Source organism: Branchiostoma lanceolatum, chromosome 5, assembly GCF_035083965.1.
Source record: "Branchiostoma lanceolatum isolate klBraLanc5 chromosome 5, klBraLanc5.hap2, whole genome shotgun sequence".
Lineage (NCBI taxonomy): Eukaryota > Metazoa > Chordata > Leptocardii > Amphioxiformes > Branchiostomatidae > Branchiostoma > Branchiostoma lanceolatum.
In genome coordinates, this window is record NC_089726.1 from 13,366,798 (window position 1) to 13,392,020 (window position 25,223).

A 25,223-nucleotide genomic window follows, 5' to 3' on the forward strand; every position below is an offset into this window, starting at 1 on the left:
TTCATATTCAAGGTTGGTTCTATAGATACTGCAAAATATCAACAAGCATGGCAGCTTTCAACATGATGGGACATGGAGACACATTTAAGAACCACACAAGAAATGAAGTTGTCCCAGACCATCTTTAAATTTTAATACAGCTCTGAAATATGTTGGTACAAAGAGGTGGCACACATACAAGGCACCTGGCAACATGGCGGTAACTATGGCTCATTTCACTGAGGTACAAACTACAGGTACAATCAAACACCAGAGGTACCACAGAACATCAATTGTCAGTATTTAATGTTTCAAGACAGCATATCTTTATTGTTTCGGCATTGTGGTATTCATACCCCATTTGACTTTTTCTGTACCACTGTCACATCATCAGATATGCTTACGTTTTATCTCACATTCAACCAATTCATCCACTTTCCTTCTCATACCTCACCATGAAGGCATAACATCAGTCACCACTTCACTGCCATAACCATATTTACAGGAAGTTACCATCAATTTCTTCATCATCTCACCTTTGATACACATACTTGTACATCCTGGTAGGTTCTGTATTGCTTGTTGCTTTATATATTAATCCAATGATCAGAGATATAGCCGTACACATTCTCCCTGATGTAGTTTAAAAGCATTCTCAACATTTATGAAGATGTTCTAGGCTACTACAGTACTTCTACAAGTTGACTATCAATTTTTAAGAGTCAATGGGACAAATAATCATATTGCAGAGAAAAGATTTACATGTATGTAATTTGCAACAGAATAAGCCAAAAAAATCTACAAATACTTTACGTGGCTAAAACCAGTGACATAGCAGTGCCTTAAGTTGACTTCAGTTTACTTGTAAATCTGAGAAAAAAATACTTGTATGTCACAATAAAACTCTTTCCCTCCTTGGAAATGCCTGACACAAGCCAGGAAAATAGTAATGTTGAAACTAAACATTATTTCCTGCCAGACCTCACCAAGTATCTGTATGTATGTACACAGATCACTTTATGCCCGGGCCCCCAAAAATCTACAGTACATCCATCCAGTTACATTGTAAGTACCTGTCATTAAATACAAGGTGTGTTAGTGAATACATGTAATTTGATGCAGATATTGACAACCGTCTATGGAAAGACAAGCACAAGTTCCTGAGATCCATGAGTAACAGTAGCCATTACTTCTACTGGCAATGTCTTCACTATGACTCATTTCGCCTTTCCTGGCTGGAAACGTGGAATTTTTACACTTACATGTTCTCAATATTGCCTCACTTCGTTCTTTCCCAGCCAATGTTAACAAGAGATATTTTGGTTATACAGTATGTAGATACAAGTATATCAACCATAAAATAATGACATCAAGACTTAACTGAGCACACCTGTCTACATTACATGGATATGATCAGCTTTCTATACTACATAAAATAGGGTGTGCATACAAATGTGGTATAGATGGGACTCTAAAATGACTTCACAGAAACCTCTTCAAAGCTTAGCCGAACAGAAATACATGTACATGTAAACCTTGCTGCTTAGATTGGAAATGTTGTTGAAATGATATCATTAAAAATATCGGGTACATGTACCATTCATTTCGCTTCGGAATATCCCCTATGAGAAAGACAGAAAGACCTCAGTGAGCAGATACTAAGAGAAAATCTTGCACTGAGGATTCACATCCCATCAGGAATCATAGTGTTCAAACTGGCTGCTGTCTTCAGGAGAGGGCGAACAACATGTCGTCATCAATATCTGACAGATCATCATCTGAGGAAAACAACATATTGCCGGTTAGACTGACTGACATTTGTCCCTGCTCATATCACACCCAGAGATTCTGCTTCACACCATTTTCAAACTGTAGTCTGTGGATGTTTTTGGATTTCCAAAGTGCGTAACTTTTCAACGGCAACAAGTCATTTTTAAAATCTTAAAGACACTGGAAGACACACGAGTAATTCTTTGATTTGGTTTGATTACTGTCCAACACAATTGGATCTATTTCTATCTTTCACCTAATCCATGTGAGCACATGCAAGCCTTAATGGTATTAGTTAGCCATATCACAGGGAGCACCTCATGATCATCAATCAATCACATGGCTTTGATGTGTATCAATTATAAGCATTCATTACAAACAGCCAAATGGATTCCTAATAAGGTAAGTGGTATATGACTCACCGTCATCGCTGTCCTCAAGGTCGATGTCAAACTCGTCATCCTCATCCCCATCATCATCATCATCGTCATCATCCCCTCCCTCCTCCCCCTCCTCATCTAGATTCTCCTCATCCTCGATGTTGTCGTCCCCATCTCCATCCTCCATCTCCTCCTGACTCAGCTCATCGTCATCATCATCATCATCCAACTCCTCTTCTTCTTCATCCTCATCCTGAGAAATGTACAGGTTCAAATCAGACAACAAACACAATGAAGTATCCTTCATGACATTTAGTTGTCCCCCAAAAAGGTTCTCTGTAGTACATTTGCCTTTTCAAGAAAAATCATATGTACCTATCCAAAACAGCTGGTCCAGCAAAATAAATTCATAATTTGGGGGCAGAGGGACAACATCCTGAAAATAGCATTAACAAAGTACCATTTCTAGTTGTAGTTGTAGTTGTAGATATTGAACCCCTTACAATCTAGCTGATAGAAAGGCAGTAACACATGGTTCCCCCTGACCATCCTTTTATCAAGTCAGGGAAACGAAAATTGTATTTCGACTAGTTGATCTGGCAAATACCCTTGGCCAAAATTACAACCTAATCTTAGGGTCGAATTGGTTTTGACACATCAAGATAAGAAAGGACTAGGTTTATGATTATAATTGAATTGCTTTTAAGCAATGTTGACTGCTGTAAGCTGGCTAACACCAACTGTGAAAAAGCACATACAAATACACGTAATGTGCTATCAGCTAAATGGTTAATAGATCACATACATACATACACACACATGTATACCTGTTACCTTAACACTACTATGGAAGTCCTACTCTGCTTTCAAAAATAAGACCATCTATTAAGAAACTTTTGAAGTCTTAACTATTACGTCTAGTTTCTTTCATGAGGAACTTTTGGGTGTACTTTAAAGGAATCTGACGAATTTTTTTTGTTTTATTATTGCAGGTACATGAACTGCATTGTTTTGGCCCAAACTGCATGAGCAGAAGATGAGCAGCAGATTGTGCATTTCCATGTAACCCCTGTCCTTCACGCTCCAAGCCATAACCTGAGCAGATAACACCAACATAACTGTAACGACATCTCTCCCGGGAACTTCATCATTCTGCACCGCTCTCCCACACACACTGATAACGCTGGCGATTTGCAAGTCAGCAGGAAAGAGAAATGGCCAGCGTACAAGAACAATGGGGAAAGTCATGTTCTTATCTTTCACATCAGCAACAAGGCCTAGAAAATTCAGTTGCATGTAGCTCCAAATAACAAGGGAGTCAAGAGTCAATCAGTATGAATTACCATTCTATCCAATGAGGCTTTTCAGTTAGATTGTGAAGAAGATCTTTATCATTTTTGTTGGGTGGGCCTTGTCACGAGGACCAAATGATTAACCCTGCTTGGCATAGAGCAGGCTCTGCATCCATGGACGTTTCAAAGGATGTTGCCCCATTGTGAGATAGCCACAAGCCGTTTAGTTTGTTCCTTTCAAACTGTATATTACAACTGCATGTGGAATACGTGTCTAAAATAAACATACACAAATCTAATAGTGGTTGTCATGTTAGGCAGGGGCTACAAGGTATCAATTGCCAGTAAAACATAGCAATTTGCAATGAAAAGTGACTCAAAGGACCTGATAATGTTTGCCTCTATGTAGTCTAGAGCACATGACTGTGATGAGGAGAGATATAGTGTACCTGTTCTTCATCTTCATCGTCCTCTCCATCCACCCGCAGTCGTCCCACCTCATACAGCCGACACACGCTCTCCACCGACAGGGAGTCCATGTTGCCTTGGTTCTATAAAACAACAAGACAAATCATCAACTCCAGACCATGTGAAATCACAAATTTTACCACGTAAAATGATAACTTTCACTGGTTTTTGTTCTCAGTCTAAAGGTTGTCCCAATCCTACGGCAAACTGGATATCAAAACAGGAAGTTCCACTGCAGTATCGTAACATGCCGCTAGGGGGCCAAAATCTAATCATTGCCAGGTCTCATCAAGACCTACCCACATTCCAAATATCAAGTTAATTCATTCAGGCCTTCTTGAGTTATGCTGTTCATTCACATGTGCACATACGCTGCCAAAAATATAACCTTCTTAGCAAATGTAATCAGAAAACCTCACATTAATGTGCCTACATCTGCAATGCTCAGAACAGCTTCGTTCTAATGCAAATTTTTCATTCACTAGAAAAACAGAATCTCAGACAGTCCAAAATATAACTCTACTACAGTCTCTCTGACTAAACAGTCAATACTTTACCAACATCTCCTCATCACAATCCAATCTCAACACGTCACTTACGAATATCTGCTTTTTCTGCTGGCAGTTTTGATACCCCAGCAGTACCGGACAGGTACAGGTATAGAGTCGCGCTACTCTGCCACCCATGTCGACATCACCACGGTTACCCCCGGCGCGTGAGGCTGCGGCTCATGTGCGCAGACAGACACGTACATCCAGGCCAGAGGTGGCCAAAGTCATTTCCACAAATGCCTACGCCGGGAAAACCTGTCGTTCCCAAACTGATAAGAAAGACTATTTTCCTAATTGTGCCCACATAAAGTGGCGTGTCCTAGTGGCACCCCTGAGTGTACACATGTTGTCATATGTACAGCATGGGTGGAGATGTCTCACCTCGATTAGGGCTAAGTAATGGTCCGAGGCATCCGTGGCCAGGTCAAAGATATTCCGTTTCACATCAATTGTTGCTGAAAGAAGAAAAAGTAACTATTGTAAAGACAATATTGGCAATGAATTGTGTAGGAAAAGCAAAACATAATTACATATTAATATAGCTGGGAGATGAAAAGATATTTTCAAGTACGGTATGATTTGACTTTGTCTGAAGCCAAGAAAAAGCAATAAGCTGCATGGTAATTAGAAACAGTGCACACCTAATAGAAAATAATTGCCACCTTAATGAGTTTAGCAGAGCGCATAGGCAACACATAAGATACACATGAATACTTTAATAACTTTTTCCACAAGCTTCCAAAATTTGTTCAATATATGAAATAAAGGAAGGCAAAAATAAAAGAACAGTATAACGGATAGTACCCAGTAAGTTGTATTGTGTAGTTGATATGCATGGGAAGCCAAGTCAACACAAAATACAGTCAAACCTGTATTAGCGGTCACCTTTGCATAGCGGCCACCTGCCCATAGTGGTCACTTTTTGTCGGTCCCTTGGATTTTTCCCATTGACATAAGCATTAAGAATTAGGCTATAGCGGCCACCTGTCCAACGCGGTCGCGGCCAGACGATTTTCGGTCCCGCGAGTACAGTAACACTGCCGATAACGGGCAATGTGCGCCGGTGGAAGCCGCATCGCGACCACACGCCGGGTTCAAAATCTTCAATTTTTTATGCAGTTATCAAGTTTATGTGAACTCAACTTGACAGGATGATAATGATAAAGAAAACAAGAATGTTTTATCTTTGTTAGATTATCCATGGTTTGACGCGAACTGAAGTATTTCTTCACATGGCTTGCGTTTGTACATCGTAGCATATTTGACTATTTCTGTGCATTTGGACTGGGCAAAAATTACGGTAGTTTTTGGAAAATACAGCCCGCACATGTATCTGATGCGCTAAGTTCGCGAATTGTTTCAATATCGGCCCAATATTTCCGTTTTCCCCGGGAATTCATCGGAAAATGTGCCCAAACACGATTTTCAAAATGGCGGAGCAGCATAAAGGTCATCGGAAGACACCACTGTTGCGGAGATATAGTGTGTTAAATTCATTTTGCTGCAAACTATCACTGAGGATAATTACTTGACCAAAAGCCTCAAACTAAATATGGATAAGATTACTATGATGTAAAATTTGGGCTGTTGCAATTTTCTGAAAAGAAAAAAGCCCTCAACAGAGCGACCTTCCCCTCATTACCCTATTAGCATAATGGTAGAAGCCGATCGTGACAAGCAAACAACAACAGACAAGTAAAATTGTCGCCACGATTTTATGTTTGAAAACGGTCGAGAACTAACAGTAAGTGGCAACTGAGCAACATATATTTTGTTCTTAACTAACTAGGTGGCATTTTGCTGCGAAGGACTTAGTTTCATATGATTAGAACTCTTGGTGACGCGTGTGCCGGCAGTGAAGCAGTCGCGAAATTATTATCAAGAGTAGAGTATGGCGATGCTGGTCTGTTCAGACATGAAGCTCGAGTAAGCCATGGATTTTGGAGTTGGCAGATACAATAATTCTTTTTTCAAGCCCATAATAGAAGTAAAAGAACAAGAATCGAATTTCTAAAATATGCCTTACCTATGTTAATGTTTACATGTGTACTGTACGGTGAATAAATGTATCTCAGTGGGTACTGAAAACATGTGTCACTCGTGGTCAATTAATCAACATTTTCTCCATAGCGGCCACCTGTCCTTAGCGGCCAGTTTTGGCCAGTCCCTTGAGTGACCGCTATAGACAGGTTTGACTGTATACATATATCACACCAGCAGAGATTCCACCAAGGACACAGAATCTCCTGATATATGAAGTGCTAACGCTCCTAACACTACAGGAGCTGACCCAGCAGGGCAGTTTCAAAACATGCATGTCATGTGCCAGAGAACATGCTGTTGTTACAGTAATTAATAGGAAGCCTAGGCTATACTTTTATGGTAGGACAATCCACATTGTAGCGGATTAAGCTGACCCTCTCATTTCCTGGTATATAATAACCAAGAAGCATATCTCCAAAGATTGTCGATCCACATTTCTCGCAGGTAAATCTGTAACTGGAACTGGATACATACTGGCTGACCAACAAGCTAATGCACTTTTACCATATATCAGTAGAATCCAGCGAGCATACTAATTACAGCATGCATTATCATGAAGAGGAACTGGTAGGCTGTTTCAAAAAGGTTTTAACTTTTAGTCATGGTAGTTTTTCAGCAACTATCTCCAAACCCCACAGGCACCAGAAGGCAGCGTGAGATATACTGTGTACAAGGACACAGCTTTTAACAGGTCAACCTAAAGGTGGCACTTCCCTGGCAGCTTTGCTATACTGACTATATTAGCAGCACCAACCTACCAATTGCACAGCATGCTGTAAGAACCACTTATAGTGTGCAAGTAACAAAAATGCAACACGGATTCACAAATATCATCGCCAAATATTTAAGGACCATACTTAACCTCAAACTTTATGGCTATTTCAAAGCGTTTTTGTTAACTGAGGAATGAAGATTGCCACCAAGTAATTGATTTTTGGGAAAAAGTGAAAAACTGGTCTCATGAAAAAACAGGTAAATTTCATATATAAATACTTTTAAATTCTATGGTTGTAAACTTGTCCATGGGGCCCCTCTAATTGGTTACCTTATAACTCTATTGGCTAAAATGTAAATATACAGAGGCAGAGAATCTAGAATAGTAATTTCAATACTCTATCATTTCTTTGAAAAAGTTGAATGTCTCATCTCTACAAGGAGGGGGAGGATGTAGAAGCATTGAGCTAAATGGAGCACATTATGTACACACTGTTATGTGAAATGAAAAATATTCAATTTTTTGTTATTTCAAATAAAGAAAAATGTTGGATTCTTGATTATTTCTTTGAAAAAGTTGAATTTCTCATTTTGACAAGGAGGGGGAGGATGTACATGTAGATGCATTGAGCTAAATGGAGCACATTATGTATACACTAATATGTTATCTTTTGTTCGACTCATATTTTAGTTCATGGTTGTGCCTGATTTGCATCTTGTTTCGTTATGTTTCTGATTTGGATGGTTCACTTTATGGTACTTTAAGTCAATGGAACAAAAACAGTGGCATATGGACTTTTGAGGCAACCCCTCTGTGCACAGGAATTGGCTTCAACTGCTAAAAGCCTGGCTGTAAGGAGACTTTACTATATAGATGAGGAGACAAGGATGACACCATTAGCTAAGCCCCTGAGGGAAAGGCATCTCTGTCGTTACGACACAGGGTGAAAACTATCGCTCCATCTACAGTGGATTTCTGCAAGCGCAGCAGGTCAGTGGATGAAAGTAATCCATGTAAAATCTGTGGTGCCTCAGGAATATATTCTACTCGCTTTGTATGTGTGTATCTTAACACACAGAGCTTGTTTATATGTCCAACTGTTGCAAAGTGTGCCACAGAGCAATGTCTTTCAGAACCATAAAAGGGCTGTTCTCAGCACTTTCCCTAGAGTTGACTGCTTTAACCATGAAACAGTCACATTACCAACAGGCAATTCTGCAGGTAAAATGCCTCTAGATGAAAATGGATGTCGTGGAAGTGTTTTCTTTATGAGATGGCTACATGTTCTGAAAGTGTTATGTAAAGTAACTATCTACCAAGAAAAGTAAAACTTACTCAAAATAATTCAATGTTCTTTGCACACAACCAAGAGGTATTCAGCTTCTCATGTTTCTGTAGTCCTTCTGCTACCTACTTTAGGGCAATACTGACGGACTGCACACTCTTCAAACTAAATGCTTTCCAAAGGGTCATGGATTTAATGCACCTGCCCTTGTAAGGTTAACGTTTTTGTCCTACAAGATGTATGTGTATGTACTGTAAATTTTGAAACCATTGTGGTGGTTTTCTTTTCGCAGTTTTGTGGTGAGCTGTCCACCACAAATACTTGTTTCCAATGTATAACCACTGTATATAGAATTTCTTCCACCACAAACCAAGCAGAAGCCTCCTTTCCCTCCTACCCCAAAATATAACCACCACAAAAGTAACTACAGCCCCAATACATGCTGAATGAAAATGATAAGGTGTCAGCAACTAAAACCATCAAACAATGGCATAATTTGCAGTGGCCCAAAGTATGACTTATACATGTACATCACACCTTTACCTCTAATGACCAATTTACTTCACATGCTGCACAGCCTGTTTCTTCAATTACAGTATTGGTGCACCCATAGATCTAATAACCTACAAACAACCACGTATGGATTTTTCATCAAGAGGACAGGGAGAGACTAAATATGTAGTACAGGGGCAAGCCTAAATAGGACATGATGATGCATAACGGTGTGAAGGGCTGCTGCCCCAGTTTGGTTCATTACCTCTGTACATGTAGTGTTGTGATTATTAACAAAGTTAATCCAAGAACAGTCTGGTAATGTGTCATCTTTGATGTCACACGTGTACAGGTGTTAACAGAGGAGTTGCAAAATGTTGCAGAAGTCACATGTTTTTCAAACAAAATTAAGAAACAAAAGACAATAGCTAATATCATTGGTATCATCTGTTTATCTATGTCGCATCTCACAAAAAATCTTCCCCTTTGTCTTGATAACCCTGAATCCATTAAAAAACACAGGATGTACATGTAGACTTACCTATGGGGTTGTAGTCTGTAGCATCAAATGTTCTGAAGGAGGAGCCATAGGTGTTCTTTAACCAGTCATCTTCCAACTCGTCTTCTTCTTCATGGAACATGGCTGTCAACAAAACCATATTTTTTTTACATCCTTCCTGGAGCTATCAGCTTGGTGCATTTTAATAGATTCTTCTTATGGTCACTTACTTGAGTCCAAGTTCAAGTAGGCAAAACTTACATCTGAGTTACACACATACCAGTGAACATGACTGTACAACAATTTTAGGGAAACAAGCTTGAGTTACAGCGAATCTTTAGAAAAGAGAGACTGAAATCTGACTGGTAAACAGTTCTAAGAAAATGATGGTCCCCTGAAACTATAAAATTTCCCTAATCATTCTGACAAAAGTTAGCTTCCAGTTTGACAGCCTATTCCACAAGATACTGGCAGCTAGCTGTACTTTGCGACTCTACAGCTTGAGCAGAAGTACTTGTACTGTAAATACAGAAATGTTTGCGGTGGTTTTATGTTTTCGCGGCGACCGTTCCACCGCGAACTTAAAACCCCCGCAAACATTTTTGTCCAACACTGTAGGAGTATGTGACTATATCGCTGCCGCAAACTTAAAACCACCGCGGTCACTCCATTTTTGCCTTAGTGCGAAATAAAAACCAAGAGAATAGTAATATTGCTGACCTCCATACATGACAGTTCCGTTGTTGTTGAAGACCACCTGACACTGGTCCAGGGACGGCACAGTGTGGAGCAGGTGGAAGGAGCGCATGTCCCACTGTGGAAGGGTCAAGGTTCACACAACAGTCCAACTACAGGACTTACTTTGAACCAATATTATCAGGGATGACCACATGGTCCTGAGGTCCCCACCAATCAGAATCCAGCACTAATATTTATCTATTTATTCATAAATCTTCAGGGTAGTCCCTCCAGTCGACTTTTACTATCATGTGGTACACAATATACAGACAGGAATCTCTCTAAATCATGACTGTCCTTCTTTCCTATGGGAATTGTAACATAATTTCCATGTTGTTTGGCAAACTTACTGCGCTACACACCCTAATAGGTTTGTTCATTCTAACCTTCAAAAAGCCCAAATTACATGCTTATACTTTGTAGCATATGACATATGACATCAATCCTTACGACCTGGACTATGAGTATGGATATAATTTTGTTATGACGCACAAGTGTTATGTATATATCCGTAATCAGTGTATTGTTTGTATGTTTGTATATGTGTATCTAGGGCCTCCCTGAAAATCAGTGCAAAGCCACTGAGGGAGCTACCCTAGTAAAAGAATACAGAAATAAATAAATAAATAAACAAATCTTTACGTTAGCTAATTACAAATTGTACAAACTTGTGCAGGGCAGGTGCAGTTATCTCTGCAGCCTTCATTGTCAGTTTTGATTTTGATTTTTGATTTTGTCAGAATTGCAACAGTGCAATACATGTGGGACAAAGGCAGCCATTGCTGGCGTCGTGACCCACACACATAATATACCCGTCTTTACACTTGGGTGGATTGAGGAAAGTCGTGTAAAGTGCCTTTTTCCTAAGGGCACAAGATCAGTGGTGTCAGTGGGATTCGAACCCGGGACTGTTGGGTTCTAGGTCGAAAACCATGCCGTTGTCCCACACGACCCCACAAAGTTAGACATTTAGTATGACTGTAAAAGTGAAAGTGTAAGTAAGCCTGACCATAACTACACCTACAGTCACTCGACTGACAACTGAAGACAATGTACAACACCTCAACTGAGTTGAAAGGATACAATTTCAGAGTTGATGATGATCTCCAGACCGTTGGGGTGGAACACACCGCTGATGTTACCATTGAACTTGTCAAACTTGTGGATGGGCTTAGCCGACCTGACATCCCATAATACTCCGTCTGACAGCACCATGTCGTCGGTGGCGTTGAACGTGGCCTTGTTCTTGTTGTAGCGGTTGGTCAGGTCAGGGTCAACCAGGGTGAGAGTCTTCTGGCAAGTTTGGATGTCGTAGATATGGGCGATCTCATTCTTGGTTCCAATCACCCTGTCCTGTGGACACAGTGGGACATCGAGGTTACATTACAAATGACAGGGTTCTCCCCAGACAACGGAACAACGGCGTGCCGCCGGTATACTCCTAGCTCTGCGCCGGTATACTCATTTTCAAATATAGGGTGTTTCTTCCCTATTTTCCTGGATAATTAGGCAAAAATTCATGAAAATACGCATAATTCTGGGTCGAGCGGCGTCACTTTTTCCGTCGGCATTGTCTGTAAAAACGTGTGAATGGATCGGATACTCGAAAAACAATGGACCATTTCTCTACAACGCCGATGACAAAAGAATCTCATTATTGGTTTAGCATCGAACTCCCCTAAATCCTATTTCCATGCAAACAATGCTAATTGTCTGTATTTACTTCATGAATCACAGCCAACGGGTCAGAAAGAAATGAGAAATTTATTTGGAGCTAGTAGTAGTAGTACTAGTACACGTTAGAGAAAATCACCTTACCGCCAGTGCGAGCCTCAAAATGCAGTCAAGATCGGCAAGCAGTAGGAAAATGCCTGGTTCATTGTAGCACTACTACATTTGAAAACATCGTGTGGGGTTTTGTTTCACATTCGGTGTGTGTTTTTAGTCCCAAAAGCAATGAAAAAGGCCGAACTTTGTTCGGTTTGTTGGGAGCACATGGTCTCCTGTCTGACGAAAAAAATTATGCCCTTTTGTTTAACAAAATCGGAAATCCAGTCGAAAAATGGATGCTTCATTTTAGCAATATTAACCATAAAAATACCATACATAGTGTTATTTCGCTTTTGGTGTTGGTTGTTAAGTCCCAAACCCGACGAAAATGCAGAAATTTCAGAAAAACTGTGAGGTCCTACCGACCGGCGGCCATTTTGTTGTTGTTTATAATGAAGCTAGACAGAAAATAGCCTCACATTTCACCGCAGATTACGGGCTTTAAAATTTGATATCATGGGCCCGGAAAAAAAATTAATCTTTTAGAAAACTGCATAATAGAAGGCTTTAATATTTATTTGAAAGTTTTAAGGACCATTTTCTATTTTCTTTGGTTCGGATGTTTTTTTTTTAAGTTGGAATCTGCGGCTTCAAATGCAAATTCACTTAAAACTACAGGAGGAATGGAACATTCCATTCTCAGACTAAAGGGGCCATTGTAAAGAATTGTAGCTGGAGATTTTACACTTACACTGTGGTTACAGCAAGGAGGTTTAATTAAAACTCCTTGGTTACAGCAAACTTTTGTGTATGTTGGGATTTTGATGTGTGAAATTCTTCAGGAAAATTCATTACATTCTACAGACTGTATATCAGAAAATGCACAAGTTTCTGTTGTCTTCTTTTTTATTATAGTTTTTGATGTGTTATTCATATCAATTTGAAGAAAAAGTTATCAATATTAATATCAAAATGAGAAGGTTTTGCCCAATGTTCTCCACATCTTTTTCCCATTGTGATTTGCCTCAAGTTCCAAGTAGAAACTACATGACTAGGAGTTGTGTATACTTTTCTTCTTGTTGAACTTGATGGCACCGTGGCCCCCGGTAAGGGGTCATAGCGTGGAACATATGCCCAATTTTCCCAAAAAATTCAGAATTTGTGTGTCTGTTGGCTTGAACTTTGAAGATTTTTCCTGCCTCTTTTGCTTGTGATTGTTGGGAAGAAGTCAACCTCAAGTTGCAGGAAATGGCCTCCATTTGAACTTGAAACAACCCAAATGCTAAAGCTTCCTCCTCCGGAGGGGGGGGCACCCCCCCTCCAGACCACCCCCCAGCGCCGCGCGAAGGCGCGACGCCACGGGTGCTTCGCACCCTCCTCCGGTATACTCTAAATTTCTGGGGAGAACCCTGCAAATGAACAACACATTTTAGGTTGGAAATAATGAAAAGTCTGTCTTTTAAACATTCTCCAATCTGAACTTGAAGCTGAAATGTGTTGAACCACTTTTAGTAGGCCTCACATGCAAATTGGTGACCTAATTGTATAGCTGTGTCGTAGGTATCTTTTATATACTACATAGAATCAAACCAACCTGCACTAGTTTGCTGAACTCCACATGGTTGTCCTCGGCTATAGACATCTTCCTGGTGAACACCCCGTTCATATTCCACAGAGCCGACAGGGGCCGACCGTAGGAACCAGAGGTGAGCATGAGGCTCCCATCACGGGAGGGCTCACAGTGTGTGATCGCACAGTTATGACACACGTACGTCCCCTCCTCTGTACCTGAGATCAGACTGTACATCTTCAGCTCTCCGGAGTACGTCCCTAACGCCACATACTTGTGGTAGTAAGAGGAGGGCATGAACGCGCAGCACGTGAAGGAACTGTCCCCTTCAGGGTCTCTCAGCATACGGACCGGTCGGAACCTGCTGTAGATAAACTGACGGTCGTACGAGGATCCGTCAAGCCCTCCGTTGATTGGGAAGGCTGCTCTGCGGACCAGACGTGCTGCGACATTGTTCGGTGCTTGTCTGCGGTACTTGGGTTCAGGACAGTGATGGGGCTGTATGAGAGAGAACGGTGGGCAGGTGGAGACAGGGTTCCTACAGTGCGAGTGCTGCTCTGCCAGGTACTTTTTCACTATATTGTCCAGCGTGGGAGGGGCGGGTGATGTCTTCACCATCTGTTTCCTCATCACGGGACTGGGCAGGAAGTTCCCACCGGCTGTTTGGGACTTCTGTCGGACAAAGTGTGGAGTCCTGTTGGTCCGCGGGGCTCCAGATGAAGGAGGCACAAACTTTAAGTGTCCACTAAGAGGAGAGGTGTTTGAGACACTTGTGTTTCCGGCCGGAACCCTGACCAGCTTGTGTCCCTGAGGAGGCGCGGCTGCCATGGCTACGGGAGCGTGGTGCCCTGCGGAGTGTCTCATTGGCTCGTGGTGCGGAGAGACCCTGCCCAATCCTGCCTCCCGCTGTAACGACGCTGCCGTGTCCATCATCCCATTCTGCAGGAGGTGGTTGTGGATCAATTGCATCAGTTCTTTGGAGTTATATGCGATTCTTGTCTGCGCGACAATGTCTGCCCTGTTCAGTCCTGCAAGCGTGGCCTCGTATCCAGACAACACAGGCTTGCCTGATATCCTCTCCAACAGCTCGGCTGCGTACTTGACAAACTTGAGATGTTCCTGACGCTTCTCCTGCAGGGTGGGCTCCTTCATCAGGCGCTGCATCTCCCCCGAGCTGAACAGCTGCAGTTTGCTGATGATCTGCTTGACGGTGTCGCAGCGGGCCAGACCACACAGGGCGCGGCACGCCATGGCACGGATCTCATCGGCATCCGTGATTGGTGACTTCACAGTGAACAGGTTCAGCAGGACCTACAATAGTAACACACAATGGTGAGATTCCCTCGTTAACATGTAATCTGTTTGGATGGACAGGTAATCACGAACAGATTTAACTACTGGAAACATACAGACCAGAAAGTGAAAGAATTTGACATAAGACTTCTGAATCTACAGGCCATTAACGGAGCGGTTTACCTTGATGCCGTTGTTTGCCCTGACACAGTGCCACATCTTGGTGAGTACGTCCTCCCCACTCCTCAGGATGTTCCTCCTCCGGGGAGTACCGCTGCCCACCCTCCCCACACCTCCTCCCAACCTACGTACAGATGGAGGATATAGTGAAGGTAGGAAAGTACATTTTTGTATCTTTAATATGATGTCATTATATATCAACAGCTTACATGGCTTATACATCATTCTCATAGTGGATAAGTCATTAGTGACAAGTATGGAATTGACTAATTTTAAAACAAACACTATGACAGTGGCTTTTTGACCTAAGGTGCTCACATTTGATCAAGTTGGCATCACTTTCTTCCAACTTACATCAGTTACACAGAAAAGCTTAAATTTTCCATTGACAATATCAACTTATGGCGTGCTGTTTATTCAACACTAACATTTTAGGATATATGACACCCGTAGTGTGGGTATTACAACTGCCAGTATAATGGTAAAACTACCCACCTGTTTGTTGGTCCAGAGACACAGTTGATGATGACCTGTAAGGCTGCTTTCTGCACCTCAGCATCAGGTACGGACAGGTGTTCCCCTTCTGCCATGCCTACAGGACAGATGAGGGGAAAACACTGGTGTTATTACCTGAGACTTTAAATGGGAAAAAATATTTGAATCTTGTTCACCAGTATTATGCAAATCTTCTCCTGCCTTTGTTTCAAGCTGGAGTCAGTCTGGGATTTTTATGTGTTTATGTAGTTATGGGGGCCAATCCACCTTTCAAACTGCAGCAAGGCCACAGTGGGAAGCACTTCCTAAATTAGTTTATTGGATCTGTCCCCAGGGTTCAGAAAAAGGATTTTTAACAACAACACAACTCTGTACAATGTGCATGTAAAATAAAAACAGTATCCAAAATATACATATACTGTAGTTTCTATTCTGATTTGTGTTGAGTAACAGGAATTTCCCTCCTGTTTTTCTTTGGCTAGATTTGTAAAGGTTGAAGCAGATATCATCCATTAATCTGACAGTGTTAGATCGTTCCCAAGGCTGTCTCCAGGACCTGTCCCTCATCTCTGGGACGGACATTTGCATGTTGGGACAGACAAAAATCTCACCCCATCCGTACAAAAAATCTGAACTTCATGACATGATACTGTATTGATAAAAATGTATTCTTGTAAGCTTAAAATGACAGATACAGCAACAAAAATGAACAATATTGAGTGGGGTGGAAAACAAATGAAAGCTGGAGACAGCCCTGATCCTTTCTCACATACCCAGTATGATGTTGAGCCCGATGGTGGCTGACGACTCGGGCAGCGTGACGGGCTCACACAGCAGGAGTTGCGCCTTTGGCGTGACAGTCAGGATCGCCAGGATGTCCAATCCCGCACGGATTGTGTCCGACCGTCCGCCGTAATTCCTCCACTCCGAGGACAGCGCGATCATCTGGAAAGAACCAAGCATCTGCTTGTTGCAGACATCGCATTGCAGTCGTATATGTTAGACAGGGGAGGGAAGAGACAGGGGAAAACAAAGAACCCATGTAAGAGTTTCACCAGAAATCAAGATATTGATAATGTACATGAATAACATGATGCCTTCACCAACTTCATCTCAGTTCTTTGCAGGAGGTTGCAGAAGATGGTGAAATGAAGATGAAAGGTGAACATACTTTTGTTTACCACCAAACCACTGTAGTGTTTTGTTTCAGCATGCTTACTTCTATTTACATAAGCTTAGCTTAAATTGAGTCATGTATTTGTCAATACCATGCAAACCAGTCCACAACCAGGGTAGACACCAATTACCAGAAAGTTTAAAAGATGTAAATCACACTTACAGTCTGAAAGTCTTGCCTCTGGTTCATATCTTTGAAATCATGACCCTACAAAGCTTGAGTTGTACCTGTTGCCAAACACTGTTATCATCTCTATGTGTTGCTATATTGGCATGTGCTATGTTACAGACTAAATAACAATAAATGTAACCATAGAGAAATATCCCACCTCTCTTAATCCACCCAGAAGAAAAAAAACAGACTCTTAATGGTAGTGTTAGTATATCACAGCTTCTTAAACACCATAAGAAAGGTGTCTCACCTGTAGAAGTAGGTTGACCCCGCCCAGGTGGAAGAACTCCTGAGCAGGTTCCCAGTGCCACCTGACGGGTGCATGTTCCACTACCATCTCCATATTCCCCATCATGGCTTTACGGGTCAGGGCTCCTGCCTACAGAACAACATTTCAGCACATGTTCAACAGGAATCAAAATTCAGCTTGGTTGATGCCTTGGTGAACCTAAGCTAAAAATCTAGAAAAGAATTTGGATGCACAACATAAAATAAACAAGCGAAACCTGCTAACATAGTTTTGAGGTTTGAAAAGTTGCCATGAATGCAAACTCTATAGCTAACTTTAAAATCTTTAACAAGTGATAAAACAAGGGTTTTCTTATTTTTCCAACATTGAATGTCAAGAATATGCTGTGTATTCAAGTGTACAATTATAGTGCCTTCGCATTTGTGACACACAAATATTTTGGTGCACTACGGTAAAAACTTTGGTGTACAGCTTCAATTTTGGGTGCACAAAAGTCATATACACCCAGTATATTGAGCCCTGTTAAAACTACAATGTAGTCTTATAGTGTACAGTTGAATAATTACATAATGAAATGAAAGGAAATGCAAAAACGAATGAGAGCCACCTTGTAAGGAGGAACAGGTGTTACCGGTGACCCTCCTCCCGTTCTAGATAAAGCCCTCTTCATGGCGTCCACTCTGATGGCCAGGTGGGCCTCAAAGTACCTCCTCAGTGCCGTACACACGTGTTTGGTTGTCTGTCGGCTGGCGTAGATGTCATCGTCTGACATGTTCTCACCTTGGTCGTCTGTCCTCAGGATTTGCAGTGTGCTCATCTAAAAAAAACACCCAAACGTCACACATGTCAACTAGTTGAACTGATGCAACCAATCTTCTATTCTGTGCCATATGTTATGTATCTGGATGTCTAACCTTCATCAATGTAATGTTACACACTGCATGATTTGTAACTACATGTATGGGACAGCAATTACAGCTTGAAATTTTGCTATTGTATTCTAAAAGTATGCAAACCTAAACAAACAGTACGACATCAGAACTAATAGTACATAATAAGACACTATGCAATGGTAGAAATACTTTTTTTCAGTGTTCTGCAATATTGCAGAATGTCAAAATTTTTTTCTGCAATTTGAAAATATTTTCTGCAAATACACATGCCTCCATACTACAACCTTCTCAACTTAATAATGCCTACTTATTTACATTATATCTAGCTTTGCAACGTTGCTGTAAGATTAATTCTTTATTCTCTCACTCTATCTTTGATTATCACTAGCAAAGTTGAGGAATAACATGCATGTGTGTGAAAAATATTCAAATTAATAGCGAAAATTGCAACAGCAAAAGCATATTTATTCTATATCAATCAAATCAAATATTCGTTTGATAATTTATTTCAGTATGTGTATTAAAATTAAAAACAAATTCAACAGCCTGCCTGATAAGGAGGACAAGGGCATTATATCCTTGCGAGAAATACGTGTTCTGATTCGTATCATAATTAATAAATAAGATCGCACGACCTGTGACACAGCCACGGCCCACAGAAAAAATGACAAAAACCGAGAAAAAATTTAAAATTCAATATTAAACGCCTTTACGCAAACCTTGGCCTCTGTGTAGTTTTTTTGTATAAATCTGAAACATCGCTATCGGTTTCAAACATCGGACTCTGACTTCGGACATTCGGGGAGACTTCAGAGACGGCCCGGCGATTTAGTTTTTCACGGTGGGTGCCCCCCTCCCCACTGTCTCGGCACAGGAGAAAATGTTCCGCCTTTTCCACACAAGGCGGTGCTCAATGTCTTTCCGAGTAGTTCTCAACCTCATCGCTGCCATCTGGGCTTCAAGGACCACGGGCTAATGTAGTGGCCACCGTTTCGTTCCTTCTGTCATCGCGCCCTTGCATGCCCCGAGTTCGGACTCTGAAGAAATCGCATGCTTGCGACATGCTAGAAACATCCGGGAATTGTTTTCCCGACTTTTGCCGACCTCGAGATCGTGACCGCGGAGATAAACGAGGGTTGACGGAAATGCACGAATTTGACATTTTCTCACATGATTCGTCTCCGAAGTTATCACGGAAAGTGTCGAACCCCCCCGAAAAAAACTGACCTCAAGTAGCACCAGGCAGTCGGAACGCACCGAAACGCCGCCATCTTGCGCGGCGCTGTGGGTTTCAGTTTATATCTACAGCGCCGCTAGTTTGCTTACTAGTAACTCTATATGAATTAAAATCTCCTGAATTGAGAGCCAGAGTCAGATTTTTTTTCTTCTGCAAAATTGCAGATTGTTTCATTTTTCTTCTGCAATCTTGAAAATCTTTATGCATTTTGCAGATTGCAGACGGGTATTTCGAACGCTGCTATGACATTACCAGATTGTAGAGTTTCCTGAGGCCATCCTGTCTGTCGAACAGCTCCAGTATCGTCCTGAAGCCGAAGGTGACGGTGAAGAACATGGTGGCGTGACACCTGCCCGACTCGTGCGAACACTCCAGCAGCCACAGGGTGTAGTCCACCAGGTCTGACAGCACGTTGTGGGGGAGGAGGCACACCTGGGGTATCATGTAGGGATGGCACAAGGTAAGGTTCCTTGGTTCGTGTATGTGAAGCCTACAAACATTCATGTCTATATTGTGGGACATGTGTAAAATGCACAGACAAAAATGATTATATTTTTCATTTATAAGATAGGAATGGGGTGAGACTAAGTCACTATGTGTAACACAATTATGCCATATCATGGTAATGAAATAAAACTTTATCTGTGACATCAGAGGCTATCATCCCTAAATCAACCTTTAGTCACATCACACATCCCTTCAGGTCAAGTTGAGAAGGGTCAGAGGGCTGACCCAAAGCTTATTGGCAGCCGCTTTACTTTGTGTGGGGAATTAGTGTATAAAATCTTTATAATGACAATTGTACATTGGTACATTGTCATGTAGAAAAACACCCAGTCACCAAAAAGATAGATCTTGACCAACCCTTTCCATGGCATCCTCGTTGTAAGCCAGGTAGTAGAGACACATGGACACGCCCGTGGCAGCCATGGAGGGGCGGTGCACCTGCAGTAACTTCTGCAGTCCGCCCTGTGACACAAACTCTGCAGCAAACTTCTTATGGCACAGCAGGGCAGCCAGCCACTGGACAACATAAACAACATGGCATTACAGCCTAACCACTACAACCGCACTGGGAAATAGGGAAATGTAGTACGTATGAGCAGTTTTAAGAGTAGTTAGCAAACTGGGGGATTGAACTAACATATTGCTTACATATTCCTTGCAAACTGATTGAACCCTTGAGAGGGAAGATTGTAGAAGGTATCTACATCGTCTGGGCAAACACATAGCCAGTCAGCTGTAGATATCTCACATTGCTGTAGCACACTTTTACCAACTGTCGTGCACAGGTGTAGCACTACAGCCTTCTCAAGATGTGCATATACATTAAGTGTGGTCATAACAGGCGGGTAAAACTATGTGAGTACAAAAATACAGTTATCCATATTTCTGGTGTTTTAATAATGAAATCAACCTCTCTCGAGTGGTGACAGGTGGAGGGATTGTACCTTGAGAGCATCAAACGTCAGCCTGACATCTTGTGTGTTCCTGAGGTCCATGTAGTAAGTCACCAGGTCCATAGCACCGAGCTCAAAAAACGTAGCCAGCAACTGTAGTGAGACAAAAGGTAAATATTAAGACTGGACAAAAAAAGCCACAACCAAACTGAGGGGGACACAGCAGAGATTGCTTCGAAGTCCTATAACTTTTCAAACCTGCATACTTATTCTATAATCTTCCAACTTACCAAGGCAATTGACACCAATGGAAGATATAAGGAAAATTCAAAGATGTTTTTGATGGTTATGAGAGTCCATCTCACCTCCTGATACTCCCCCAGCGGAGTCAAGTACTGCAGGATCAGTCTCTGCTTCATCACCAGGTCCAGCGGAAACATCTGGTGTCGACCAATCAGGTACGGCACCTGCTCCTTCCAGCTGCTGTTGCTGCAGTCGTGCAGGGAGAGCGACATCGAGCTGCCGGCACGCGAAGGCACTTTCAGCGGGGAGCTGAACGTCCCCGTCGCGGGGACGGATCCCTCGGTTCTAGTCCGTTTGCTTGAGCTATCATCATCTGGTGCTAGCTGCCTTTTCCCTGTGCTTAAGTTTTCAGTGCTCTTTGGTGTGTTGCTGCTGCACCCCACAGTTCCACTAGGGGGCACTGATGTGCATATTGCTGCTTCCGCTGTATTGCCTGGCCCGTTAGCTACTGACAATCCCCCATCTCCAGCACCAGTGTCTGTAGGTTTGGTACCACTGGGAACCTGCGACTCCACTTTGGTTGGCGTAGTTACGGGGATACTTGTGCCATCTGGACTGGAGAAACATGCAAACGGCCTGTCAATGGTCACGCCACAGTCTTCTTCTACCTTGTGACACCTGTCTCTCTCCATCTGTTCTCGCAGGCACTTCAGTTTAGCCAACATCTGAGGCACCTGGAGGGAACGGACACAAGATATTATTCTATAATTGCTGGATAATATAGACATGAACATAACCTACACAGATCCACATATAGAATTAGACTAGAAATGCTTATACTATTCTGTTCTTCTTTTCAGATGTGTACCCATGTTTGAGTTGTGTCAATATGGGCCTTTGAGCTTGGGTCAAACAATAAAGTATTCTTCTATCTACATACATTGATAGCACAAAAACATAAAGACAAGAAAGCATCTTAAACACCGATTAAATCCTTGAGAGGGAAGATTGTAGAAGGTATCTACATCGTCTGGGCAAACAGATAGCCAGTCAGCTGTAGATATCTCACATTGCTGTAGCACACTTTTACCAACTGTCGTGCACAGGTGTAGCACTACAGCCTTCTCAAGATGTGCAAATACATTAAGTGTGGTCATAGCAAGTGGGTAAAACAATGCTATGGCTACTGTTGGCACAAAAATAAGTACAAAACAGTTGAGCCTTATTTACATATTTCAAACAAGATACATGTATGTGTGTATTCAACATCATTTTTGTCATCTTGCATTTTGCTTTTTACTTATATACACCTACCAGTTCAGAGTTATCCTCCCTGTAGTTGGTTGCCACATCCTGCGTTTCCATGGCAGCAGCCAATAGGCCAGTGGCATACGAACTCAGAGGCTCATGCTCCAGCTTTGTCCACCTGAATAGTCTCTCCACAATGCCATCCTAGACAACATAACCATGCAGGATAAATACCACTGTGACATTATTCTAGGTGGCCTTATCATGTCAATGTTACTTATCTGACTGCCTGAGGTCAACTGAGCTATGATGGCTCTACTTATCAACTTTCTCCCTGCAAAGGAGGCGATCTGGGACCAAATTTGTATTGGATATGGGGTAAGGTGACAGAGAAAGGATTAAGATAAAGTGGCATACTTGGAGAGATTACACACAATTTCTTAGGTACACCTTATTCTATGTCATAAGGATTACACCTCACACTGCTTTACCGTTTCTTGGAAGACAACAGACGTCTCCAGCCCAGGTAGGATGTCGATAAGAAGTCGACAGGCTGCTGTGACAAGTTCAATGTTATCTCTCTCCTGTGTCAGGATGTAGTTATTCACTAATGTGTTCATGAAGTCATTGTCTTTAAACAGAGTCTTCAGGACAAGGCCAAAACCACTGTCTGGGTCTGCTCTCCCTGGGAAGAGGAAAGAAATAAAGATTTGTAAATATAGATCTGAAAAATAGGTATAATCGTAATTGCTGTGTATGCAATTTCAATTTCAATTTTATTTATGTTTAGAAAACATATATGAAACTGGTATAAATGTTTTAAAGGAACATGTAAAAAGTACATTGGACTTCTGTGTGCTGAAAATATGTAGGAATGATAGCAGTTTTCAAAATCATTTGTACATTGTCAAAGGTATCTACATCGCCTGGGCAACACATAGCCAGTCAGCTGTAGATGTCTTACATTGCTGTAGCACACTTTTACCAACTGTCGTGCACAGGAGTAGCACTACAGCCTTCTCAAGATGTGCAAATACCAATACGATGCCATCTAACACATAAACCACATATACATCACACTGGCAATATCATCATCAAATGTACGATCCACACCTGGATGTCTGTCATCAAAGGGATCTGGGTCCTGTCCCAGGTACTCTTCTGTCTCCCTCTCCACAATTTCTGCCAAACTGTGGGGGAAAACATGTAAAACATGAAAACTGTGCCTTCAATTGGTTAATTTTCTTGTTAATATGAAGAGTATCAACATTGCACTCTACGAAATAGCTAAAAAATGTGAATTACAATAGTGTACATAATCATCATCAATACATAAGCCACTATAGGTATTTCCAACAGGTCTAAAACCCAAAGTAAATATCTGGTACTGATGTGTCATACCATACATTGTTCTACACAGGACACGGGTATTTACCTATTAATTGTTGGCAGGGGGTCCACTGCACTGCCCATGTCCCTCTCCCACTGCTGGAGGATGGCCACTACTGCCTCCACTGATGGGGAGGTGTTGCGGGACCCCATCTTGTGATGCAAACTTCTGATGGAACAACAGTAGGACACAAACATCAGTTTTTTATATGATCTGACAAGTTATATGGTACATTTGTCAAGCATCTTAGAGTTTTGATTGTTTCATTAACCCAATTTGAGGTGCACCTATCGAAGATTTACCTCTAGATTTCAGCTATATAGTAATTGGGGCATCAAATACCATGCAAAGACACCACACTGACACAAGTTACTCTATACAATGTACCTTGACCAGCCTAAATCTGCCATGGTGATTCCTAAGTCATTGCAACGATTCAGTATTATGTCACAATGATCGGTTTATTTCCATGACTTTTCAAAAATATCACAATGCAAATGAAACAACAAAAATCCAACAAATACATTTACAGCAACACCTCATGTCACAATAATTAATTCACATCCTCTTGACATTGTTATATCATATTGATGATGATGCCACATTTATCACAATGAAATGGTCGACAACCTCAGAGTCATCAAGTCACCTACAAATGTGTAAGTAATGGGGAATATACATTGTGCATACTAGTAGGGCCAAGTTTCCCACAACAATCAAAATAGGGCAATTTCTACTCAGATGATTGTTGAGTCATCCCTAGTCTGGCATATATTGGTGGGGTACATCCCCATCTAACGTATCAGATTCAGGGGTCATAGGTCAACCCTGGCGGCTAATAACCAAATCACCCCTAAAGTAGTACAAATACATGCATGTCGATAAACAATGCACTGGAGTTAGTGTGTTTCATTGTATGTCAATAATCAGGTCTATTATTCACACATTTATGGTATCTAAAAAATTGGTCCATCAGAGCTGGATCATATTCGGATTTGTCTCTTCATGTCATTACGCAATAATGACACTATACTATACTACAACAGAGTGTGGTCCACATCACATTTCAAATTCCACTGGTTAAATACATTACCGAGACAGTATAAATAGACAAATTTAGCAAAATGTGAGAAAAACTCAGGTATACATATAACAGGTGCCTGTATCTATTCACAGCACTCTAGATGTACACAATGGAGAAAAACTAGGTCAACATCACTTTAGCATAACAACACATTTCGTTTTTGTCAGCTATGATGCTTGAAAACGGAAAATACTAGCTATTTTGCCCTTATATGTTTGCACATCAAGTAGAAGCTGACCTACTGTCGTTTTATTGTTCTGTTGTTTCTCAATATTGTTGTTCATCCATCCATTCATTCCTACATATGCACAGGACTTTCCAGTTGAGACCCAAAACTCTTGACCAAACTTCACAACCTTTCCAGCCCCAGAACCCGTGAAAATAGTCTTGATCGTTAGAAAAATCCCTCCTGTAGGCTTCGCTTACTTCCTCCCACAGTCTTAACACTATCGGCCAGCAGGAAGGATGTGTAATATAAGGCTATAAAGTGGTTTGAAGTGGTAAAAAGACTTATAAACGTACCAAACTTTGTAGCAGGCTCACCAGCGGCGTGCTCCCAAATCTCGCAACAAATGTCGAACCTGGCGAGATCTCGCAAACCGCGAGACTT

At 41.6% G+C, this 25,223-nt stretch overlaps 1 protein-coding gene across 4 annotated transcripts; it reads right to left on the minus strand.

The window, feature by feature from the left end:
* Positions 1-103: 103 nt before the first annotated feature.
* On the minus strand, positions 104-25,222 carry LOC136435267 (DDB1- and CUL4-associated factor 1-like). 4 transcript variants are annotated; one of them, XM_066428583.1, is made up of 22 exons: positions 25,136-25,222; positions 23,575-23,697; positions 23,253-23,329; positions 22,631-22,824; positions 22,206-22,343; positions 21,014-21,625; positions 20,700-20,801; positions 20,113-20,271; positions 19,501-19,680; positions 17,726-17,935; positions 17,119-17,247; positions 16,294-16,483; positions 15,521-15,617; positions 15,029-15,149; positions 13,577-14,863; positions 11,296-11,565; positions 10,195-10,288; positions 9,517-9,618; positions 4,822-4,895; positions 3,871-3,972; positions 2,172-2,382; positions 104-1,757 (listed from the first exon to the last, which is right to left on the minus strand). In XM_066428583.1, the coding sequence occupies exons 2-22, from the start codon at positions 23,679-23,681 to the stop codon at positions 1,708-1,710; spliced, it is 4,506 nt and encodes a 1,501-aa protein (XP_066284680.1). In that variant the 5' UTR covers positions 23,682-23,697; positions 25,136-25,222; the 3' UTR covers positions 104-1,707. The 4 variants fall into 4 exon arrangements, with proteins under 4 accessions (XP_066284680.1, XP_066284681.1, XP_066284679.1 ...); XM_066428584.1 differs by having other exon boundaries at positions 23,575-23,694; positions 25,136-25,191; XM_066428582.1 differs by lacking the exon at positions 25,136-25,222 and adding an exon at positions 23,917-24,011 and having other exon boundaries at positions 16,294-16,465.
* Position 25,223: the final 1 nt, after the last annotated feature.

Coding starts and splice junctions, on each gene's coding strand:
- LOC136435267 (XM_066428581.1), bottom strand. CDS start 23,939: ATGGCAGATTTAGGCTGGTCAAG. Junction 20,802..21,013: donor CGCTGGGGGAGTATCAGGAG/GTGAGATGGACT, acceptor GTCTCACTACAG/TTGCTGGCTACGTTTTTTGA. Junction 4,896..9,516: donor TACAGACTACAACCCCATAG/GTAAGTCTACAT, acceptor TTCTTCTTTCAG/CAACAATTGATGTGAAACGG.